At 39.1% G+C, this 25,657-nt stretch overlaps 1 protein-coding gene across 3 annotated transcripts in view; it reads right to left on the reverse strand.

Annotated features, from left to right (window-relative positions):
• The window catches only part of Mpp7 (MAGUK p55 scaffold protein 7), a 188,184-nt gene that overhangs the window by 134,003 nt on the left and 28,524 nt on the right, over positions 1 to 25,657 (reverse strand). For all 3 annotated transcript variants that reach the window (XM_090319105.1, XM_090319103.1, XM_090319102.1), the window contains exon 2: positions 15,776 to 15,932. In XM_090319105.1, the coding sequence (XP_090175231.1) occupies positions 15,776 to 15,812 (37 nt within the window). In that variant the 5' untranslated portion in view covers positions 15,813 to 15,932. The remainder of the gene's footprint in view (positions 1 to 15,775; positions 15,933 to 25,657) is intronic.

Raw genomic sequence — 25,657 nt, forward strand, 5'->3', positions numbered from 1 at the left:
TTCATCCCCGGTCCCCCTCTACTAGTAGGGGGATGGGGAAAAACACAGCCTGACCAGGCCAAGCCATGAGAGGAAGGGGCCCAATGTCCTCCCGCACCCAGCCTTCTTAGCCCGAGCACGAACAGAGACGCCACGCAGCTTCATCAAGGCCAGATGATCTCTCTCTCTCTATTCCCTAAATCCCTCCTCCTTATATTGGGTGAGGGAGCCTTTCAGTAGACAAGATGGACAGGACAAAGAGGTCCACGTGTTTTATCCCTACTACAAGCCTCAGCAGAAAGTTATTAGACATGGCGTTACTCGGCCCCCAACAGAAGTGCTATCTCCCAGGCAAACTACATTATCCTATCTAAAAGTAAACTTTATTAAAAAAAAGCACAAAGAGGCACGGCTTAAGTTGCGGCACAGGAGCTAAGACTGAGTTCAATCCCCAATACAAACACACACACACACACACACACAATTTACACTGACAAAGTACTGACAACATTGGCATATGTAAACTGGGTACCAGCGTGAAGTCATCAGGCAATATCAAAATTCAAACGAGGTTCCAGGAAAGCAATCATTTGTCATTAAATTGTCATTAACACTCAACACATTAAAAAGAGTGTTTCATCTTATAAAATTCTTCAGATATAGAAAGCATAGAGAAAAGTATAAATAAATTTTCACTAGCCAGCACTGGACATAATAGAGCATTGTAAATGATCAATGTTTTCCTTCTTCCTGACACAATGACAGAGGATGGATCTGAGTGGCAACACGTGTTCAGTGGAATTATTCCATCCTTCTCAATCTCTGTGGCCCTCCCTCTTAGAGTGACAGCAGGAAAAAGTTCATGAGATAGAGCACCAGTATGCTGGGCATATAAGTACTACTATTCCCTTCTTTGGTCCAAACTAATACCTGGGAAATTCTGGCTACAGTCAAGAGATAGTGTCAAAGCAATACAATCAATTTATCTCAAAGAGAAACTTTTTAATGGGCCTGAATTTGGGGTCTTTTTACAAATATTATTGCCTTCAATCATTTTTCCAAGTGTTTTTAGCGTCTAACCATTTCCTGTTCATCATTTAAAGTTGTGAATAACTTCCATCTCCCATTTCAAAGGCTATATTATATATTAGCTATACAGAAAAAGATAGAGATTTGGAACTTAACAAGACTATCCTCACAAGATTACAAAATACTCAGAGTCAGAAAAATTACAGACTCAAGCAGTTACACCAAAAGAGACACAACCTAGGGTTCTTTGGAAAAGCCACTTGGCTTGCTCATCTCTGTTGTAAAATGACCTTCTAAATTATTAAGATGGTGTACATAAGTGGAAGGCGAATATTGGAAGAAAAAGTATCCAAGAGACACATTTACTTCCTAAATAGACAAGAATAAAATCCTGATGCCTTGTAAAAGAGGGAAACAATACATTGTCACACAGTTTGCCACACCGCAGGGACTTGTCTTTTCATCAAAATGACTAAACAGAGTGGACAAGCCATCTGAACCACATGAGAAGCTACTCAGGGCAAAGAAAACAAAAATAAAAGCTTCTAACATACTCAGGTGTGAATGACTCAGAAAATGTAAAAAGAATTAGACAGCCAAGTATGAACTATAACTCTACTAAGCCACATTAGATTTAAGGAAGTTCATACATACTTAATGTGATCTTGAGTCTTAAATGCAAGTAACAAAGTTACTGCAGGTCCTGATGAAAAGAACTCTGACTACTGACTTCAAATCGGTAGGGAGGAGACGCTAACTGTCCATGGATAAGTGGCATTGGGTGAACTGAGACAGTGATACAAAGTGGGCTGTGTGGTGTTATAGTGGAGAGAAATTAGAACAGCTAGCAACATGATTCAGTAGGAATTAGTGTTCAGATGAAAAAAACTCAGCATGACACCAAGGCTGGAGGCCCATCTGATAAACTGTGCTCCTGTACACTTGAAAACCAAGTGTGTTGCTTGTTTCTTGTTAAGGAAAAGAAGATCTGCTTTGGGATAAGGATCTTTTTTTCCTTCTCCTCCCTGCTTTGGCCAGTCCTGGGACTTGAACTCAGGGCCTAGGCACTGTCCTTGAACACTTTTTGCTCAAGACTTACGTTCTGCCACTCAAGCCACAGCATCTCTTCTGGCTTTTTCTGTGTATGTGGTACTGAGGAATCCAACCCAGGGCTTTGTGCATGCTGGGCAAGCACTCTACCACTAGGCCACAGTCCTGGCCCCCAGAAGGATGTTTTGAAATGTAACCTTTTGTCTTAAACTGGCTTCTTTTCCAAATGAACTTAAGACACACCTCAGATTGTGCAAGAAATCATAGAAGGAGAGGGTATATTTTGAGATTACTTGTGTATTCTTCATCTTATTTCAAAGTCACCTGATGTAAATACATTCAAAGGAGCCAATCACCAGCAGATTGTGATGCTGAGCTTAACCAATCTGAGCTGAGGGGCGTGACCTGTTGCTTTAGGGATAGAGAAGCTGCCTGCCTGCTCTGTGCTTGCTTGCCAGACTTTTGCCCCCTACAGAAGTAAATTTTGCCTTGCTGAAATAATTCTTTATTTTCATGTCTGTCACTGTGATTCAATGGTTCCTGGAGAGCATATTTATAACATTAGGCATGCGTGGAACATGAAGAGCCAAGTAAAACCTAGTATGAAGCTTTGTTTTTTTCCTTTGTGTTACTAAGGACCAAACTACCATCAAGGCCTTGCACTTGGCAAGAATTTTTCCACTGAGCAAAACCCCCAACCCCAATATGAAGCTTTATAATTGGAGAATCCCATCCCAATTTCAGGCAGTGCTACCTAGAATCATTGGATCCCTATCTAGCATACATGTTCCTCCATACACAAAGGACGACGACAGCGAAAACAAGATCAGACTGAAGACAGCCTACTCCAGACTGAAAATTTACTAAATAGAAAAATGAATTAACAAAGAAAAAAAAAAGATCAAGAGACTTACACCAATTTATACCAGGTTAATCTCAACTCCTAACTGATAAAAACTGGAAAAAATAAAGTGTAACAGACAACTAAGACTGCACTATACCTCTTCCCCATCCACCTCCACAGCATTTCCCCCCCTACACCCAGTATTGGGACTTGAACTCATGGACTAGGTGTTACACCTTAGCCTTTTCACACAGGGCTGGTGTTTACCACTTCAGCCTCACCTCCACACTCAGACTTTTTGCCAGTTGCCTGGAAGTAAAAGTCTCATGGCCTTTCCTGCCTGGACTGGCTTCTAACCTCAATCCTCATTTCTCAGTCTCCTGAGTACCTAGAATAACAGGCATGAGTTACTGGTGCCCAGTTCCACAGTACTTTCTAAAGAGTAAATCCATACCATAAAGACATACAGCATCAAGACATAAACTGCTGATAGCCTGAAAACTCAAGGGAAACGACAAGAAAAAGTTCACTTACATAAACTTTATGTAAAGAACTTCTGTTTAGAATAATTCGTTTTCTATTACTTTTCACTGTATTTGATCAAATTGACATTACTGCCGTTAAATCTAGGAAATGAATTTAACGTTAAAATGGAACATTAACTCTAAAAATAAATGCCATTTTTAAAACGCAAAAGCACCAAAAAAAAAAAAAAAAAAAAAAAAAAAACCAATGGTAGAGGATCCACAAGGAGAAAGATTTTTCCAGTTCCAGAAAATTGCTTCTGTAAAAATACAATACTCTATACAAGACAGTAGTAGTTCCTAGGAGAATAAGTGGCTCAGAATTGGATGCAAGTGTTCCTGCAGCGAACAATTCAGTCTTCTTGCAGATTCCAGATGCTCAGCATTCCTGACATCAGAATGGAAAAATTTACTGGTAGTCTAGAGAAATTTAATATCGTCATTCTTGTCATATCCCTCATAGCTTCATTATTAGAATAAGTCTGGGGAAGCTATAACCCTATGTTAAATGATAAAAAAAGACGGCCTTTATGTTCAACCATATTTGCTATTATAAGCAATCAAAATACTTAGAAATAATTTAGGAAAAGCTATGAGAAACATAAGCAATTATATATTTACTTTTTCCCCTTTTTAGCTAGGCTATTTGCATTGTGTACAGTATATATAGAAAGGCAATGGACCAAAACATTTTACTATAACCTAGGGCTAATAAACACTAAAGAACATATATCAACGCCCAGAACAACACTATTAAATTTTATTATATTAATAAAAATGGGATACACCAAGCTTTAAATTTTCCACTTTGTTAAAGGTAAAATAATCAGCCCTGCTTAGTTCCATTCATAACAGGCCTCATTTTTTCTCATTTAAAGTATATTTTATTTCCAAAAGCACCTATACAACTAAAACACTTTAATTCGACAGAAATGTTCTATTTTCCTACACCAACCTTCAAATCCAAATAACTTGTTAAAGCACTTGGCACGCTGAGTTGTTAAATATACAAAACCATTTAAATAATTATAATATTGCCGTTCGCTTAAAAGTAGTAACAGGCAATTCACACGATTACCTTAAAGTCTATAAAAATTCAGAGTGAATTAATAGCAGGCAAGTGCATACATCTGCACATCATATTCATTTCAGACACTACATTTAGGCTTTCAATAGGTTCCAATTTGTAATTTACCTTCCACCACTCATCAGTAGCTCAGCAGTGTTTTCCATTACCAAAGTAAATAGGAAAGTACTTGGATTTCTTTACCAATGTCCTCAAAAAGATAAAGACAGACGGAATGACAATTACTTCTAAAACTCTTGGAGATCCTGGCTCACAGTTGCCCCTTATAATAATGGTTGCATTCATATAACATGAAAGCTCTTACAGGGCAATCGAGGCTGGAATAGTTGCCTATCAAAACTGAAACACTTGGGTGAACAGATGCATCAGTGGTACTCACTAAGAAGCCATGATGAAAATGAACTGAACAACTTGTCGGTGGGGATAGGAAGGGAAAACTAGGACAGAGTAAAGGAAGTGATGCTATTGTCCAAAAAGAAATGTACTCATTATCTGACTTAGGAAATGGTAACACCTCTGTATAGCACATTTACAATAATAATCAAAATAAATAAGTTAGGGGCCAGGAGTTTGGCCTAGTGGTAGAGTGTTTGCCTAGCATCAGGAAGACCTGGGTTCGTTTCCTCTGTACCACATACATAGAAAAAGCCAGAAGTGGCACTGTGGCTCAGGTGGTAAGGTTCTAGCCTTGAGAAAACTCAAAGACAGTGCTCAGGCCCTGAGCTTAAGCCCAGGATTGGCAAAAAAAATAATAATAAAAATATAAAAATATACATATTTGGCCAGGCTCACGCCTGTAATCATAGCTACTCAGAATGCTGAGATCTGAGGATCACAATTCATATCCAGCCCTGGCATTAAAGTCTGTGAGACTCCCAAGACAGGTGGAAGGGTATCAATGTATGTGAATTAATGCACCTTCTATCTGGCAAATATCATGTAACCCTTCTATTAATTACAATTCAAAAATATATGGAAAAAAAAGTTTGTGAGACTCTTATCTCCAATTAACTACTAGAAAAACGGAAGTAGCACTGTGGCTCAAGGGGTAAGGCAGTAGCCTTGAGCTGAAGAGCTCAGGGTCAGTGCCCAAGCCCAGAGTTCAAGCCTCACGACCAACAACAATAACAAAAAAAAGTTGTTTAGAGGGCCAAGAGTTTGGCCTGGTGGTAGAGTGCTTGCCTAGCATGTATGAAAGTCTGGGTTAGATGCCTCTGTATTACATACATAGGAAAAAGCTGGAAGTAGTTCTGTGGCTCAAGTGGTAGAACTCTAGCCTTAAGAAAACCCAAGATAGTGCTCATGCCCTGAGTTCAAGCCCCAGGACTGGCAAAAAAAAAAAAAAAAGTTGTTAGAGTTCATGTTTTGATGTTACTAGTACTTGAACTTGGGCCCTTATTCTTGGTAGGTTTATGTTCTGCCATTGAGCCACACACAAAGCACTGCTCATTTTTGAGATGGGGATTTTGTTTCTTGCCTGGACTGAAATCCACCTGTTTTAAGCCAGGATGACAGGTGCATGCCACCATGCTCCATTTCCTCCACTGAGATGGAGTGTCATGGACTTCTCTGCCCACACTGGCCTAAAACCATAATCTTCTTATAACTAGTGTTAACTGGGCACTGATAGATCAGTCTCTAATTATAGCTTTTCAGAAGGTTGAGATGTAAGAATATTGAGGTCTGAAGTTAGGCAGAAAAAATCTGAGAGACTATCTCCAGTTAACTGGAATAATATCAGACTGGAACCATGTCTCAAGTGGTAGAGCATCAGCTGTGAGCACAAAAGTCAATTTTGACAGCGCAAGAGAGTTCAAACCCCAGTACCAGTACACACAAATAATGATAACCAGTACACAAAAGGGCTAGACACTCAGCAGTAGAATGCCTGCTTAGCAAGCCATATATATATATATATATATATACTTTTATATAAATATATATTTATACACACACACACACACACACACACACACACACACACACACACATATATATATATATATATATATATATATATATATACACACACTCTGGAAAGCAGGATGGAGGTTCCTCAAAAGGCTAAACATAGAGCAAGAGCTCTCCTATGACCCAGCAATCCCACTCCTGGGCATTTACCCAAATGTCCACAAACAAGGCCATACTAAAGCTACCAGCACAACCATGTTCACTGCAGCAGTAACATAGCTAAGACATAGAACTAACCAAGATGCCCCTCAGTAGATGAATGGATCAAGAAGATGTGAGATTATATATATCACCTATATCTATATCTATATATGCACACACACAATGGAGTTCTATGCTTCCAATAAAACAAATGACATTGCCCCATTCATAAGGAAATGGAAAGACCAGGGAAAAAATACATTAAGTGAATCAAGCCAGGACCAAAGAAAAACATGTTGCATGGTTTCTCTCATTTGTAAGAACTAGAATATGTCTATGATATTCTTAACAGGGGATCACAATAACCCAATTGTTAAACACATAGGACCATATACAAAGAGGCATACCAAAATGAACTCCAAGAATCAGAAAGAAGAGGTTCTTATCATGTCCTGTATGCAGTTATTTCTCTTTTTTTTCTGTTTTAGCTTTCTGTACCCTTTGTCATGTATATAAGTTTATCTGATCCATGGAAGGGGAAAGGGAATCACAGAAAGAGGACAAAGGATAAACTAATGCAACACTACGCTGGAAATTAACTGTACAACTTGCTGGGGGAGGGGAATAAGCAGGGGTAAGTGTGAGAAAATGAGGCAGAAGGTAACAGTCTTTAAAAAGAAATGTACTCATTACCTTACTTATTTAACTGTAAACTCCCTGTTCATCACCTTCAGAATAAAGATTTTTTAACTACATATATATTTAAACTATATAAAATGTATAAACTATATAGTTAAAACTATATATATTTCAAATGAGTACATATATATTTCAAATGAGTTCCAATATATGTATATATGTGTGTATATATATATATGTATATATCATTTTATATCAGGATTTAATATGAACACTCAAACCACCATGAATTCTTTCTTCTAAACTGTAGGACTGCACTAAAATTAAAAAAGAAAGAAAAATTTAAAAAAAAAAAAACCTTTATTACAACAGTAAAGCCTACTATAGTACAAAACATAGTGATGTGATTAGGTTTAATATTATATATAGATGCATATATGGGAAATCATGCTTTAAAAATAACTTCCCGATACAATTATTCTCATTTCCTAAGACCATCAAAAACATTTCATAATTTACTTTAGTAGGCATTCTTTTTAGCTTAATGGCATTTGTTATTGCAGTTTCTCCTAAACAATCCATTTCTGGGGTTATAAGAAAAGGCACTTTCCAAATTCCTCTCTGGGCTCCATGCCTCTGACAGAGTGGCAGGAAAACCGATGAGTCTTGTTTCTTGAGATGGGGGCTGCTGAGCCAAGCTTGCTGCACAGCCCTGTAGAGGACACAAGCATGATCTGCTGGATACGTGGCTGTACCCCTCGTCCTTCACTGTTCCAGGAATCTTAGGGATACATGGTGAGAATCTCCACTAAAAACGGAGATTAAACCTCAAAACAATGTACACGGCCTGTTTCCACTGAAAATTTAGCACACTTGAAGAAAAAAAATACTGAAATTGACCCAATATCAGGACCTAAAACAAATCTAAAGAAATTTCTCATGAAATTATGCAAATTCAGCTAACTACCAAAGAATCAAGGCAAAATCAATAACAAAAATATATGTGAAAAACTCTCAACTGGCAAGGTTTTTAATTGTATTCCCCTATGATCAAACTTGCACCAAGAAGGGTGAATGGAAACAATGCATAATATATGCAAGTATGGAAATACCATGGAAAAGGTGAACCCCATTATTATGTGTTAAGAATTACAAAAACTGGAGTTAGTGATTTTAAAAAGCTATTCAGGAGACTGAGATCTGAGGATCACAGGTTGGTTCTTTGGTCAGAAGTACAGGAGCTGTTGCACTCAATGCTAAAAGCACCAAACTATCAGGCAATAGAAGTGCTACAGAGTTAGTCAATTAACTCCCACTTGTATTTGCTTGTGACCATCTGAGTTTGGAAACATAACATTTTACACAACAATAATTACACACAGCTACATATCCTGGTGACTCAATGCACAGATCAAAGACTGCATCAAAATAGCGATTAATGCACTGTTCCCAAAGTCCCTTGTTCACACAGTGTTTTCTCATAAAGAACAGCTAGTGAGCAGCTACGTGCTTGGCAGTCTTTCTGCACTGTGGAAGGGAAGTGTGAAAATTATAAGTATGATCAAGTCGGATCAGCACAGAATACTTCATTCTGGGATTGGAGGAAACTAGTTCAGATTTCCTTTTCTACACTGAAATAAGCAATTCCACAAGAGGAAAAGGTGATCTCATGAGCTTCTGGGGAAAAAAAAAAAGATAACATTATTTTCCTAACACAGACAGTACAAATAAATACAATTTTTCTTCTCATGGAGAATCTCATTGACATATCCATTATCTTTCAAAAACTTGAATCTATTTCTGTAAAGATAACTGCATCCTGATTTTGAGTTGGAAATTAAGTTAACAAGGATTTCTTAACTATATAGACAACCTGTATGGTCACCACACATTTTTAAAAGGTCTAAGGAGAATTTCCTATTACTATTAAAAGTGAAAATACCAGCATATAAAGGAGCTAATATACAGCTCAACTAGAATTTGTAAGTAAGACAGAGAGTATGTACTGGGTCTTGAATTGAGGCCTAAGGCATTGGCCCTTAGCTTTTTTACCCAAGGCTGATGCTCTACCACTTGAACCTCATTTCTACTCTCTACTTTTTGGTGGTTAACTGGAAATAAGAATCTCCTGCCTGCCGGGTGCCAGTGGCTCACTCCTGTAATCCTAGCTACTCAGGAGGCTGAGATCTAAAGATCTCAGTTCAAAGCCGGCCCAGGCACAAAGGTCTATGACACTCTTAACTCCGATTAACCACCAGAAAACCAGATGTGGTTCTGTGGCGCAAGTGGTAGTGTGCTAGCCTTGAGCACAAAAGCTCATGAACAGTGCACAGGCTGTGAGTTCAAGTCCCATGACCAAAAAAAAAAAATCACATGCTGAATGCTGGTGGATCGTTTCTGCAATCCTAGCTACTCAGGAGGCTGAGTTCTGAGAATCCTGGTTTGAAGCCAGCCTGGGCAGGAGAGTCTGAGAGAGACTCATTTCCAAATAAACACCGAAAAGCCAGAAGTGGAGCTATAGTTCAAGTGCCAGCCTTGAGCAAAACGGGTAAGCATCAGTGGCCAGCACTAAGGACAGTTCAAATCTCAAGAGTGGCAAGTGCACACGTGAGTGTACACACACACACACACACACACACACACACACACTACAGAATAACTTCATGATCACAGGTTAAGAAAATATTTGATGATTAGACACAGTAATCACTAATTTTAAAGAAAAATGTTGTTCAACTTCATTGGAACTAATAACTTCTTGGCATAGAAGTGAAGGATGACAGCACAGAGTGAGGAGACAAACCACAAAAGAATACATAATGGCTGGTGGTATTTGGGGGAAATCGAATTAAAGATGAGTTGCTGCTGAAGATAAATTTCATTGAGGTTTAGTGAGAATGTAATTCTGTACTGGGCTTAGTCATACATAGTTTCTTCGTGCTATATATGTTGAACTTATTGTTGGCCAACCAGTGGAAGATTTTGAGGATATACAGCACCCTACTGTGCTGAGTTAAACTGGCTTTGCAATACAGCACACAGGTCTAGAGTCTGTCTTTATATGACACGATCCACAGCCCCTAAGCCCAGAAAGATGGAAGTAGCTTCAGCTTACACCAAGTCAAGAGCCACTTGACAAAACTTCAACCAACCATCCAGGTTGTAAAGTGGTCATGCTAAGCAATCTGTTCTTATTTAGCTCTAGTCAAAATTGGAATTCTCTTCTGTCAGGAGCATATTTAACAATACACCAGTCATTTTTTTTCTTTGTATTGGGGATCATACAAAGTAAAATCTATTAGAATTTCTGTGAAAACTTGATTGCATTCAAACTAATAACAATAGTTTTGGGGTTTTTTTTTTTAAGAACGAAAGGAATGTAAGAGCATTTGACTTGCTTTGAAAAAAAAAATGAACATTTGTCTCAAACAAACAAAAAGGCAAGACTGTATCCACCAGGCATAGATGGTTGATTACCTATAATCCTAGCTGAGTGAAAGCTGAGATGTGAGGACCGATGGATAAAGCCAGCAGGGGAAAATGTCCATGAGATTTTTAACCTCCAATTAACCAGTAAAAACTCAAAAGTGAAGCTGTAGCTCAAGTAATACAGCACCAGCCTTGAGTGAAAGCCTATGGACAATGTCCTAGCCCTGAGCTCAACCCTTAATAACCAGCACACACACACACACACACACACACACACACACACACACACACACAGACTTTTTTCTATTTATAATTCATTATTGTTTTGCTAAATAAAAAAATGCATTTTCTGCCTACAAAAATACCTAATAGCTTGATTCTATTTATAAGGATTAACAATAAGCAAAAAATAAGTCACATTGCTTGGGGATGCTATAGCAAGTCCCCAAACATGCACTGGGAATAGTGCTAAGCAGGCATCTTTGCTTCCTCAGTCATCTCTGAGGAGGAGGAGGAGGAGGAGGTAGTACTGACACGTGGTGGCTTTCAGGGTGTTCTATTTCTTAACCTAGGTGGTATCCCCATAGATGCTGTTGTTATAAGCATTTTTAAAACTGTACATATAAAAGTTTTACTTCCATTTCTGCCCAGATATTATATTTCCCATTATATGTTTGTACAAATCATACTTAATGAAATTATAAAACTAAAACTAACATAGGTATTATGCCGGAAATGAATGATTCCATAAGACTTTTTAAATACGCTACCTCTAAGGAATAAAAGTAATAAGCTCAACTCTTCAAAGTTATTTCCCATGAACAAACACTTTTGATTCTGAAGCCAGGTTCAAGGTGATAGCTTATACCTATAATCCTAGCTACTCAGAAGGCAGAGATCTGAGGATTATGGTTCAAAACCAGCCCAAGCAGAAAAGCCCATGAGATCCTAATCTCCCAACTAATCACCCAAAAGCCAGAAGTGAAATGTTGGAACAAGTGGTAGAGTGCCAGCCTTGAGCAAAAATGCTAAGGCACAATGCCCAAATCCTAACTGAACTCCAGTTTCTAATCCCATTCTTAATAAAAAGAACGTAACATCCAAGGGAAATGGCTACTTCTAACACAGAGTAAGAAACAAGAAAGGTACATTATTGACAAGATGACAACTAAGAAAGAGAATCACAGCATGCAGGGCTCTGTATGTGGGGTTGGCTATATAAACTTATGTGGAAGGATAAGAACTCTGAACACTGAACACTTCACATGAGAAATTAAAATTATGTAAGATTTGATCACTGCCTTGCTCCACATCCAAATTACAATTGAATTAAAAGTATAAATGTATATAAATAAATTCTCATGATTATTAGAGGAAGTCTTTGAAAAGAGTGCTAGAGTCTTACTAGGATTGGAAAGGCCTGCTTAAGTAATAGAAAATAAATCAATAACTAAAGATTGATTGGATTATTAAAAAGCTTCCAAATACAAGCCAGATGTGGGTAGCTCACATCTGCAATCCTAATTACTCAGGAAGCTGAGATCTGAGGATCATGGTTCAAAGCCAGCAAAGACAGGAAAGGCTATGAGATTCTTATCCCCAATTAACTACCCAAAATGCTGGAAGTGGAGCTATAGCTTGCCTGTGTTAGAGCACTAGCCTTGAGCAAAAGAAGCTCATGGAGAGCAGTCACCTGAGTTCAAGAAAACTAACCAAAAAAAAGTGTCAAACTATATAAAAGAAATGAATTGAGCACCAGTAGCTCAGGCCTGCAATCCCAGCCACTTGGGAAGCTGAACATCTCAGTATTACGGTTCAAAGTCAACCCCAGGAGACAAATTTGAGAGCCTCTTATCTCCAAGTAACCACTAAAATGCCAGACATGGAGCTATGGCCCAAGAGGACAAATAACTGACTAGAAGAAATGATGTTCAGCCGGGAGTTTGGCCTAGTGGTAGAGTGCTTGCCTAGCATGCATGAAGACCCGGGTTCAATTCCTCAGTACCCCACATACATAGCAAAAAGCCAGAAGTGGTGCTGAGGCTCAAGTGGTAGAGCTCTAGCCTTGAGAAAGTCCAAGGATAGTGCTCAAGCCCTGAGCTCAAGCCCAAGACTGGCAAAAAAAAAAAAAAGAAATGATGTTCAACCTACAAAACCTAAAGAACTAATAACAAAAACATAAATGATGAAATTCTGCAAATAAGCTAAAGTTAAACATAAACCATGGGAATCTCTCTAGAGGATACAAAGCTTGGTGCAGGCAGTCGAAGAACAAGTCATGGCATAGAAGAAAATTTGTGATTAACGAAAGGCTCAAATACATCCTTTTTCTTTTTGTGTGTGTTGGTGGCGGAGGAGGGGCGGATCACATATGTCAAGTAGGCATTTTGCTCCTCCACTCAGCTCCTGGGCCTTTGCAAGTGTTATGTCCAGAAAACTTGCAAAGGAGACTAAGCAAACTGAGTGAAAAAGTGAGAGTAGAATAAAAGGGAATGCTTCCATGTTAGACTTTTGTCATGAATTCTTTTTTCTTCAGCAAAATAAGCAAGAAGGAGGCAAAAGAGATGGGCTTAAAGCTTTATGTCCAAAGTATTTCCCCTCATATTGGGACACTTTTCTTCCTTTCTGTGGGTCTCTGGCCATCACAATACTCTAAACTTAATTCTCATGGAGTCCTAGTGATCGAATAATATAAAACAGATTGCTGAGCCACACTGCTGACATATGGTAAAAATGACCCGCAGACTGCTCAACTGGCCTTACACAAGGAGAACCTAGAAGGGAACTATAAACATTGACCTTAGAACAAGCATGACTCACACTGGGACAAAAGGTCAACAGTGTCGCAAGGCTAGGTGTCAACAACTTGGCACTTCAGATTTGCATGAAGCAAAACTAACACATGTGAAAAAGCTCTTTGTAAAAATCCTATACAGGCCCTGGTGGTTTCTGTGACTGACGTTCAAACTGTGGTGCATAAACTATAACTACTCCTTTTCAGCATCCTCTGAGTTATACGTAAGCAACAATATTTGCATTCAATTAAACTAACATGGGGGAGGGAAGGGGGTAATAAGTATCTGCCTTACTAAAAAATAATTGCAGTATATTTCTCTTTGAAACGTTATCTATATTTTCTCAAGCCATTTTAGAAAGTGAAATATTCTCTTTCTTATGGAGTAGAGCCCATATGAGATTGTATAAAAGGTTTAAAAAAATCTAGAAAAAAATTATTATCCAAAGGATGTAGATTCCAAGTTAGTGTCTTGAGAAAGATATGTGTATATAATGTAATAATCAGAATTTCTTCCTGACAAAACTAATTCTCAGAATAAACATCAGTGTTCAAAAAGTCATCCCAGCCAGACACCAGTACCTCACACCTGTAATCCTAGCTACTTACGAGGCTGAGATCTGAGTATCACAGTTCAAAGCCAGCCCAGGCACAAAAGTCCGTGAGAATCTTTTCTCTCCAATTAAGGACTGGAAAACAGGAAGTGGTGCTGTAGCTCAAAATGGTAGGGTGCTAGCCTTGAGCCAAAGGGCTCAGCAGCAGCACCTAGACCCAGAGTTCAAGCCCCATGACCAACAAAAAGAACAAAGGAAAAAAAGAAAAAGAAAAAGCCATCCCTCATTAGGTACTGACGCTTACACCTGCAATCCTAGCTATTTAGGAAATGGAGGTCTGGAGAAAGGTACATCAGTGTCTTATCTACAATTAACCAGCAAAAAGCTGGAAATGGAGATGTCATTCAGGTGATAGAGCAGACTAGCCTGGAGCCTCGAGTGAAAACCAAGCAAGAATGGGAGGCTGAATTCAAGCCCCAGCATGGGCGTACACATTCACACACACACACACACACACACACACACACACACACACACACTTAATAATGAGACAAACGTGCCCAACTCTAAGTTTAGATATGTTTGAAAAGAACAAAGAATGATATCTGCCAACGACGGTAATGAAAGTTGCAAACTCAACATAATCCAACATGAAATTACAATTATCATTCAGCTGTTTTTAAAAAATACAGTGCCAGCGAATGAAAAGGTCCAGGCTGAGACCACTTTCTGAACTGGGCAGAATCAAAGTCTATATGGCCAGCATAACTCACTAAAATCTAAAATCGAAATCTAAAATCACTCATTCTAGTCACCCTGTGTTACCACTTTTTTTCGGGGGGGGGAGTCTTAAAAATGCATAGCATGAGCCAGACGCTAATAGCTCATGCCTATAATCCTAGCTACTCAGGAGGTTGAGATCCAAGGATCCTAGTTCAAAGCCAGCACTGGTAGGAAAATCTGCATGACTCTTATCTCCAATAAACTACTCAGAAAAAACTAAAAGTGGTGCTGTGGCTCAAGTGACTAGCCTGGAGAACAAGAATTCTGAGGAAAGCACTCAGGTCCTGAGTTTAAACTCAGAAGCAACCAAAAAACACCATTATATAGCATGGCCACCAATGTCACTCATAATTATTTTCTTTGACTTTATCTTACTGCTAAGGATTTAACCCAGTGCCTTATGCAAGCTATGCACACATTCTACCACTGAATTAGGTCCTCCAAAGTTTTCCCCATATCTATATCCTTATTCTGGGTATCTCTTAAATCCTACAACTGACCATAAAATAAAAAGGCATGTTTTAAGAGGTGTTTTTTTTTTTAATTGAATCTAGATTTTTACATCTGGGGATAGGAAGACAGAAAATAAAGGAATGGATGAATAAAGCATACAAAAAAAAACACAAGAATGGCCAAAGGTGGGGCCTATCTAATGTTAAACCTGACTGAAGAGCATTCTGGGTAGGTATTTGCCAGCATTTTTTCCATACATCTGACTTTTCCAAAATTAAATGCATGGTATAATTCCAAAAGACAATTAAGCACATGCCAGAGAAAGCAGTGAGTGCTAATTAACCACCATAACTATTATCCAGTGAAAAGAGCTGATTTTACAAAACAAGCCGAATGTGTTTGCCCTCTCCCCCCCCCCCACACACACACATAACAGCAAAGCTATACTGTGATCAAGAAGACTGCAGTGAGAAAGGAAGGTAACTGGGGTTCACGTACCTGTGTCACTAGCAGAGCCTGTGGACAGCGCTGGCATGATGCAGACTGCTGGGGAGGAAAGACCCTCCACTCTCCTAACTTAGAAAGCCACAGGGAGCTCAAATTCAATGAACTGCAGCTACACGGCCCATCAACATATGTGCAGCATAAGTTGTTTCTAGAAAGAAAAAAAAACATATATATATATATATATATACATACACATACACACACAAGCACATATTTTAAAGTATCATTAAACTGCAACAAGTAACTAATTCATTTTTTATATTCCACCACACTACTGAGAGATCAGAATTCTGCGGTTTTCTTCCACAGACACACAGCCAGAGGTGGTGATTGTGAAGTGTGATTTCTAATTGAAACCATGACATCTCCCTATGCACATAACAGGGCTTCCTTAAAGATTTTTACATTTGGTGTAGGGGCTGCTGGTTAGACACATGGAGAACTTTAGGAAGCTTCTGTAAGTCAATACTGATCTAAAATTCCTTCCCTCTGTTATCATAATTCTTGCTGTATTTCCAAATGTATAACAGAGACCAGATGAATTTTCAGCCAATGTAACGATCTTTTTAAAGCGCTCGATCTGACATGACCATGGCAGAGTTCTCTAAAGGAAAACTACAAATAATATTTTTTAAAGAATTTTTACTAAAAATTACGATGGATTTGCAGAAGCACTTGGAATCGACACGAGGCCTTAACGATCCAAGCTAATAATCAGATTCTTTTACTAAAATCTAAGCTTTGATGTAGCCTGGAAAATAATAATTCTTTTCAATAAGTTTTCTAGCTGATGTTTATCCCAAAATAAGACTAAAGGCAATACAGTGTAATAGCTATGTGTAAGAGCTCAAGTTTGGCTTAAACGCTAATCCTGGTAGCTCTGTGATCTTGAACAACTTTTTTAATCTTATTAAGTCCAAAACTCCTTATATGCAAATAGATAGTAATTTAAAATGGCAAAAATTAAATAGGCTAGGACATACAATGCAGTGTCTTGCAAACTATATGCTAACATTAAAGCTATATTTTTAATTTAGGTATAATTATAAAATTGAAATACAAAATAAAGTAGAAAGATTAAAATTTACATTGGCCTAACACCTAAAAGGAGCCCAATGTGGTTCAAATTTGGACCACTGTTCCCTAAAAATGGAAAATACCCTCCATTTACATTTTTGTAAAAATCAGAATATGCTGTGTTTCAGTTCATTTGTAACACATTTCTCCCAGTTCTTTTCTTATATATATATCACCGACACAAGAAAATAGGCACTATAAACACTGAAAAAACTTGTTCAACTCCTAAAGCCTTTAAATTTCTGAGTCATAATAAGAATGAAGAAAAATGAATGTGAAAAAATCCATTAAAGACTTCTAGATTCGCTGGCTAGCCTTTCAGCTATCAAAGTGAAAGTCAGTACAGAAAACTCATCATACACTGTCTTAAAGTCTGCTTTATATTATGACAAAGCCTGACAGAGGCTAAACAGAAATCCATACAGAAAGGAAGGGATAATTAAAAATATGAAGGCTATAATTTTAAATGTCAAGTGAAAATACTAATCGCTGACCTAAAAAATTTTAAATGAGAGAAAAAAATCAAAACCAGGTTTCAAGGCCCAGCTGAGGAGTTTTGTTTTATTTTGTTTCTCTATTAACTTAAACTAAAAAGCAGCTTTTATTTACATTGGTTTCATAAATTGTTCTAATCAGGATTAATATTTACCCACTTAAAAATAGTCTTCATATAAAGCAAAGGTAAAAATGAAGTAGCTCATCCAAAAAGCAAGTAAAAAGCGTAATTTAAAGAACACTGATAGCAACAAAAGATTAATAGTTAAAATTCATGAAGTGTATGCATGTGTACATTTCTGACCCTTACAGTAATGTATGTGTTATGTGAGCACATACTTTGTCTATGAGTTCATGTAATTAAAGCTCTTCATTCCATAAGTTACAATTGGGATGGTATATAGATGTCCTTCAACGTACAGAAATAAATATATATTCTACACTATGTTTGCCATGCGATCTGCCACTTTTTTGACAGCTTAAAGGATTTACAAAGTTTCATTTTCATAAACTTCATATATCACATGAGTCAACAACGTCTTTGTCAAACAAAATTAAATTGTGATTTGATTTGGCATGCTCTCCTTTTATTAGTAGAACATCCTTTAGAGTTCACACCAGCACATATGGAAAGGACTTGGCATTTCTCATTTTTTAATTCCATAATGGACATTCAATGTGTACACTTGCTACCATATATTATCTTCTAAGTTCATAGACTACAAAGTAATTATCTTCCCAAAACAGACAGATTTTGAAAGATGATTTCATAGAATCCTAACCAGGAAAATACCTAACATTTGTGGAATGAAGTAGCGCCACTGGGTTTGACTTTCAAAATTGAGTTAAATTTTTGTGTAATAATGTTATTTTCTTTGGCCTAAATTTATTGAAAATGCTTTGGAATTTGTCAGAACCAGCCATAATTATTACTGACTGTTGTATGGAATCAATTTACTACAACACAAAAATACCAGCTGTTACAGTATGTCCTGAAAGGGATTACTGGCTATTCTTAAATTGAAGTTCAATCCATCTTTCCATAAAAAAGAGAAAAGCCTAAATGCCAGGAACATAACAGTAGTATCAAATGCACCCGAAGCATTTATAATACCCAGTAGAAATGATTGCAACCTTCCTTTAAAAAGGCTTATTTTTTGAAATTTCATTATTCCAGTTGTACCTTGCTTCTATATATCACACTGTATCAGGTTCTTCTGGCATCGATCACGTGGAAAACATGAAATCTGTGTAGGTCTATGAGCCTACAATGCTCAATTTCTGCCTTCCCAGGATGGCCCAGAATGCTCCTGTTGCACTCATGACATCTAGTGGTCATTTCCAGAAGTGCAAGTATTTGGACCAAGAAGATTTTTGAGTGGGATCAAAACAGAAAATGACCTAATTCCACCAAATGACATTATCTGAAAAAGAAACATTTATTATTTTGAAAATACAGGTGATACAGATGAACAAGAAATTAGGTCATTTTCGGGCACACTTCCCTTCTGTTGTGTTCAAGAATATGAAAACTGCTGAGCAAAACAACTCATGCCGATAACCCTAACTAGTCAAGAAGATACTAGAGGACGGTGGTTTGAAGCCAACCCAGAGACGATTAATCTGAGATTCTTAATGCTCATTAACCAGCAAAAATCCAGAAAGAAAGCTGGGGCTCAAGTGATAGAGCACCAGCCAAGCAAGAGCACTTGACCCTGATACTGGCATATACATGTATATACACATATACAAACATACATACATATACAAACTAACTAACCTACCCAAGGCTGAACCACGAGAAAGCTATAAATGACTTAAAATGCTCATTGACCTGATCAAGGCGGTTTACAACTTGAAGACTTCTTTACAGCCTCCGAGTACTTTTAAAGATTTGGAGAGCACAGATGTTAAGAACTGCTATTTCACTGCAAGGCTTGCCCAACAATTGCTGAAAAGGGCCAGACAGTAAAGACTCCAGGCTGCACACCCTGAGAGCTGCATCTCAACATAAATAAGGCGGGCACAGTTGTGACTGCGCTCCTTCGTCACTTCCTTTCCACAAGCCAGGTGTGTTGCTGTTCTGCATCCTCGCACTCGTCCTGCTGGTGGCTTACACTTCTAAAGGTAGCAGGCCTTCCCGTAATATTTTATCGATTAGTATTTAACTATTCAAAGAAAGGAAAATGCCTTTTCCTGAGTTCTTCTGCTCCAGGCTTCTGCTCAGTTCCTGGCTTTTGGGGGTGCTTAATTGAAGCTAAGTGGCTTACACACTTTCTGCCCTGGGTGGTTCTAACCATGATCCTTGCATCTCGGCCTCCTGAGTAGCTAGGATATATATACACATATACATACACACGTGTGTGTGCATGTGTGAGTGTGTGTGTGTGTGTGTGTGTGTGTGTGTTTATGCTCACATACACACACCAGTCCTGGGGCTTGAACTCAGGATCTGGGTGCGGTCTCTGAGCTTCTTTTTTGGCTCGAGGCTATAAATGACCCACGGCTCCACTTCTGGCTTCTTCTGGGTCGTTTATTAGCAATAGAGCCTCACAGTCTTTCCTTCCTGGGCTGGCTTTGAACAATGATCCTCAGATCTCAGGCCTCCTGAGTAGCTAGAAATCACAAGGCATGAGCTAAGGGTGCTTGGCTTGAATATGGAATTTTTAGACGGTTTATATCACAATGTTTAGCTATTCCGAGAAGTGAATTTGTCATTTCACTTGCTTCTCTAGGACTTATTATGGAGTTGCATCCCAATAAACCTCCAGTAAGGTTAAAAAAAATCCAAAATACATATGCACCAAATACCCTTAAGCCATCAAACACGACAGGGTGGTAAAGCTATCATCAGCCATGCTTCACAGCTCATTAGGAGACACAGCCTTGCCCCCCCTTCCAAGCCCGGCCACCAACCTGAGCCACACCCAGCACTATATGAGAATTCACTTGTCCCCGTATCACCAGTCCAGGAAAACACAAACTTCTAAGGTACCGATTCTATTCAATATGTATGATTTTCCTACCCTTGTAAGTCCAAAAAAGAAACCATAAAGGGAACCTTCATGAAATCAGAAGTGCCTGAATACACAGGCAATTTCAAAATATGATTACTACTGACCACGTGCTAAGATACTGTAAGAAAATACGCTTTATACAGCCAACCCCCCCCCCCAAAAAGCCTAGCTTTTCTTAAAAAAAAGGAAAAAGGAATGTTATGACAAATTTAAATGTCCCCTTTTTACACACTGGCACGTTCAGACTCCATGTAATATGAAACCAAACCCACCACCTCCCCTCCACAGGTGGGGAGGAAATAGGAAAGCAACAGAGGACACACACCCCACTGGAAACCCAGTAAACCTTTAAACACAGAGGAGGGAAGAGACACTGGGCCATAATGCTTAGGAAAGGAGGCCCAGCTGTGATGGGGACGTGTGTCAGGTGAGAAGACACTGACTGCCACACCAGTGGGCTCACACTCACTACCCTTCTCTGAAAACTCAAGGGTGATGAGTGAATTTACTGAACAGGCAGACTACAGAAATCACCTATCTACATAGCATGACCCCAGTTCTCCCCGCTACCTTCTCCCCTTCTTCCTCCCTGCTCCCCTTCCCCTTCTCCCTCCTTCCCCAGCACACTCCTCTGACTATGATCTTTCCTGGAATTATGTACTATTCAATGTCATGACACCAGGCCCCAATGGCTCACACCTGTAATCCTAGCTGCTCAGGAGGCTGAGATCATGGTTTGAAGCCAGCCTGGACAGGAAATTCCATGAGACTCTTCTCTCCAATAAACTACTTAGAAAAAGCTGGAAGTAAGGCTGTGGCTCAAATGGTAGAGTGCTAGCCTTGAGCACAGAGGCTCAGAGCCACCAAGCCTGGCTGCTTTGCAAAGTTTTGACTTGAATATCATAGCTCTGAACAAACACCATTAGGTTTCTAAGGTGAAACAAATGAAGAGGAAAGGAAAAAAGTTAACATCTCCAAAGTCTCAGGTGAAGACAAAACAAAAATTCCATTGCTATAGAAAGTAGCATACAAGTCATCAGCCAAAAACCTTGGGCCACACATGTACAGAGCAAAGCTTCGAAAAAGTGAGCAACACACAGCATGCTCTCATAAGCTAGCACTCTCTCGAATGGCACCATCTGCTAAGGAGAAACCTACACTAGGATACACTTAATTAGTCAACAAAAAAAAACAGAAGGTTAGAGATGACCCTGACTAAGAAACCGACGTGGGGAATGGAACAGAGAAGCATGTAAGGATTTTGCAGAAGCCAGCCATCTTCACGACAGGGCCACACAGGAATGGTAGCCACATAAAGACTTTGAGCAGAAGTCTGGACCAGAGACTCGTATTTCCAATCAGCAAAAAGTCAGAAGTGAAGGTGTGGCTCAGGTGATAGAACACTTCTCGCCTTAAGTAAAAGTGCTAAGGGAGAACCCCTGCATTCAAGCCCCAGCACTGACACACGTACACACATACACTTAAAAAAAATTATTTTTAAGGCTAGGCAATAGCTCACACTTGTAATTCTAGCCATTCAGGAGACTGTTACCTCCAATTAGCCACCAAAAAGCTGGAAGTGGAGCTGTGGCTCAAGCGATCAGAGTGCTAGCCTTGAGCAAAAGAGCTCAAAGACAGCATGCAGGCCCTGAGTTCAAGCCCCGTGACTGGAACATGCCTGGAAACTTTTGCCAGACACAGTTACTTACTGAATGGTCTCAAAAATAGTTTCTTAGAATGATCTCAATATACTAAACTTACTTAAAATGGAAGATTTAAAGGAAAAAAAATGACTGACTGAGCGGATACTGGAATCGTCGCCAAGTTTATCTCTGACACTACATAGCTCATGCATCGTAATATTATTTATTCATTCCATGCCTCTGTTCCTCCCTGCACTAGTACTGCTCTAAGGAAGAAGATTGTCAATCTCATTTTTCCTTTGCCGAACCAGAAGTAATGTGGCAGGCAAAGTCCCTACTAGATGAAAATAGTTCGGTTTTGTTTATGATGGTCCTGGGGCTTGAACACAGGGCCTGGGCACTGTCCATGAAGTTTTATGATCAAGGCTAGCACCTACTGCTTGAAGTATGCGCCACTTCTGGCTTTTTAGTGGTTCAGTGGAGGTAAGAATCTCACGGAAGCTGGGTACAGTGGCTCACACCTGCAATCCTACCTACTCAGGAGGCTGAGATCTGAGGATTGCGGTTCAAAGTCAGCCCAGACACTAAAGTAGTTCTTAAGACTCTTATCTCCAATTAACCACTAGAAAATCAGAAGTGGTGTTGTGGCTCAAGGGATAGGGAACGGTAGCCTAGAGCTGAAGAGCTCAGGGACAATACCCAGGCCCGGGGTAGGGTGGCAGCCTTGAGATGAAGAGCTCAGGAACAGTGCGCAGGCCCAGAGTTCACACACATTTTCTACACAAGCTTTCAGTCTTCTGGGCTCCTGTTCTCTCTCCTTATGGAGATGCCAGCCATGGGGTGATGCCTTAGCCAGAACAATATTCTCTTCAATCTTCATGAAGATTGTAGATTTTTTTCTAATTAAAAACAAAACATTTTCTAAGTTTTTTTTCAGTTTTGATGTAAAACTCGATCATATTTATACATATATGCATTTCCCAAAAGTCTCAAAAACCTGAGGAAGGAAACTATTTCCATAATCGTAAATTCTTAATAGTAAAAGCAAGTCTATGAGGGTCTCTTTACAGAACCCTACCTACACCTCCAAATCCTGACTTTCCTAACTTTCTCTTCCTAACAATCTCTCATGTGATATGATGTCCTTACTTTGAAGAGATACTTGTTAAAGATGCTAATTTTGAAGAGATGCTTGTGCTGCTATCTGAAATGTACTCAAAATACTTCAGGGGGGCAGGGGGCTTAGCATGGGAGACAGACAGAGGGTACACATAGATATGGATTTAAGTTAGGAATACGGGGTCGGGTTCCACTCTTCATCCTGCTTCTGTCTTAACCTATGATAAGCCTTTTCAGTACTGATATTATAGCTCTAGATTTGAACTCAATGCCTCATGTTTACTGAGCACGTACTCTACAGCTTGAACCATATCCCTATCCTGTTTTGCTTGAATTATTTTTTGATACAGGATCTCATCATTTTTGGCTGAGATGTTCTGAGCCAGGAACCTTATGCCCCTCATGAAGCTGAAGCTACAAACTTGTATGTTGACCAACTTTTTGCTCAGTATGGTCTCAATGAGTCTCCGAATCTCTGCCTGCCAAGTACAGATTATAATAAATTCCAGTCTCTCCCACCTCTGAACTGTCTCATGTCCCATTTCTACTTGGCAGTGATTGTCACCCCAGAACCCCACCTCCAGCCCAACCTGCATACAACTCCAGCATCATGATCACGTGAGTACTGTAAAGCAAACTAGCTGGTAGCTCACCAGTACTTTCATGATGGAGTTTTGTTCCTGTTTTTGTTTTTGATTTTTTGTGTGTGGATGTGTGCCAGTCCTAGGGCTTGAACCCAGGGGGCTGGGCACTGAACCTTCGAGATTTTTACTCAAGGATGGCACTCTACCACCTGAGCTATACCTCCACTTCCAGCTTTTTGGTGCTTAGTTGGAGATGAGTCTCTCAGACTTTCCTATCTAGGCTGCTTTGAATCATTATCACTTCAAAATAAGGACACCACTATCCAGCAATTCCTTTCCACATCAGCAGAGGGAGCTCTAATTACAGTTACAAGAAGGAAACAAAACCACGGCAAAAACAGCAATTTTTGTTTCTTAGCAAGCTTCAGAGGAAATGTAAGAAGTTTTAAAATTATATTTCTAATAAATAAGGAATTCAAATTTTGTTCACCCTACAATGTATACATTGAAAGAAATTCCGAACTTTTTCTAAGTCCAATGAACTGTAACCCCTCTGTACATCACCTTTATAATAACACCAAAGTCCAATGTAGATTTAATCTAAAAAAAAAAAACCACCTTTTTTTTATTAAGAATTTGGTATTGTATCCATATTTTAAATGCCAGGCTCATGCCTGTAGTCCTAGCTATTCAAGAGATGCGGAGATCTATGGAATAAGTTTCAAAGCCCCCCTGAGCAGTAACATCTATAAAACTCTTATCTCTAATTAACTATTAAAAAGCTGAAAGTGGAGATGAGTTATGGCTCCAGCAGTAATGCACTAGCCTTGAGCAAAAATATTAAGGGACAGCACCCAAACCCTGAGTTCAAGCCACAGTACTGGCATGATCAATCAATAAGTAAATAAATAAAATTTCCTATTTGACCTCCCCTCCCAGTCAATGATTTTTAAGCTGTCAGAAACTGATCTTACAAGATAATCGAGCAATGAACTATAAGGCAATCAATTTACACTAAAATACAAGAGGATGCTCTCCCTCCTTCCTCCTCTTCCTCCTCCTCCTCCTTTTTTGTTTTTTTTTTTTTTGGTGGGGGGTCAGTCATGGGGCTTGAACTTGGGGCCTAGGTGCTGTCCCTGAGCTCTTCTACTCAAGGCTAGCTCTCCGACTTTGAGCCACAGCACCCCTTCCAGCTTTGTGGTGGTTACTTGAAGATAAGGGTCTTACTTTCCTGCCAGACCTGGCTTTGAACCATGATGGTTCTCTCCATCTAGACAAACCATCACCATCATCATATTTTCAATATGAAAGTAAGGCAAGAAATAAGCCTACAACTAATATCAAACAGGCACTAAAGGAAAAAAAAAAGGCCAAGGCTTATGCACACCCTAGCAATTCAGGAGGCTGAGATTTGAGGATCAAAATTTGAAGCTAGCCTATATACATCTCCAATTAACCACAAAACGCCATAATTGAAGCTGTAGCTCAAGTGGTAGCCTTGAGCAAAATTGCTCAGGGACAGCACCCAGGCCCCAGTTCAAGCCCCAGTACCAACACACACACACACACATACACAAACACACTTTCCCCAAATTGGCTAAATCACACTGACTAGTTAGAAATTCAATCCACAAGTCGGACTGCTTGAAATCTGAGCCTGTTTTAAAGTAACATCTATCAACCACCGATCTGAACATAAAAACTTCCATTTCTGACACCCATCAAGCAAAACACTCCTACTCACCATTACTCTGCAGTACTGCTTAATTTTGGGGGTTCCTAGAAAGGTATCTTCTCATTTATATTTCCCTCAAGAATAATTATTTTGATACAAAGAGGAACATTATATGCTAAGTAAAGTTGTCCATCAAAAATGGACTGGGATATGTAAGACTACAGTAAAAGTTTTAAAGTTAGTTGAGAATGTGCCAGTGACTA

The sequence above is a fragment of the Megascapheus bottae genome, chromosome 26, assembly GCF_031878675.1.
Source record: "Megascapheus bottae isolate mThoBot1 chromosome 26, mThoBot2.hap1, whole genome shotgun sequence".
NCBI classification, from domain to species: Eukaryota; Metazoa; Chordata; class Mammalia; order Rodentia; family Geomyidae; genus Megascapheus; species Megascapheus bottae.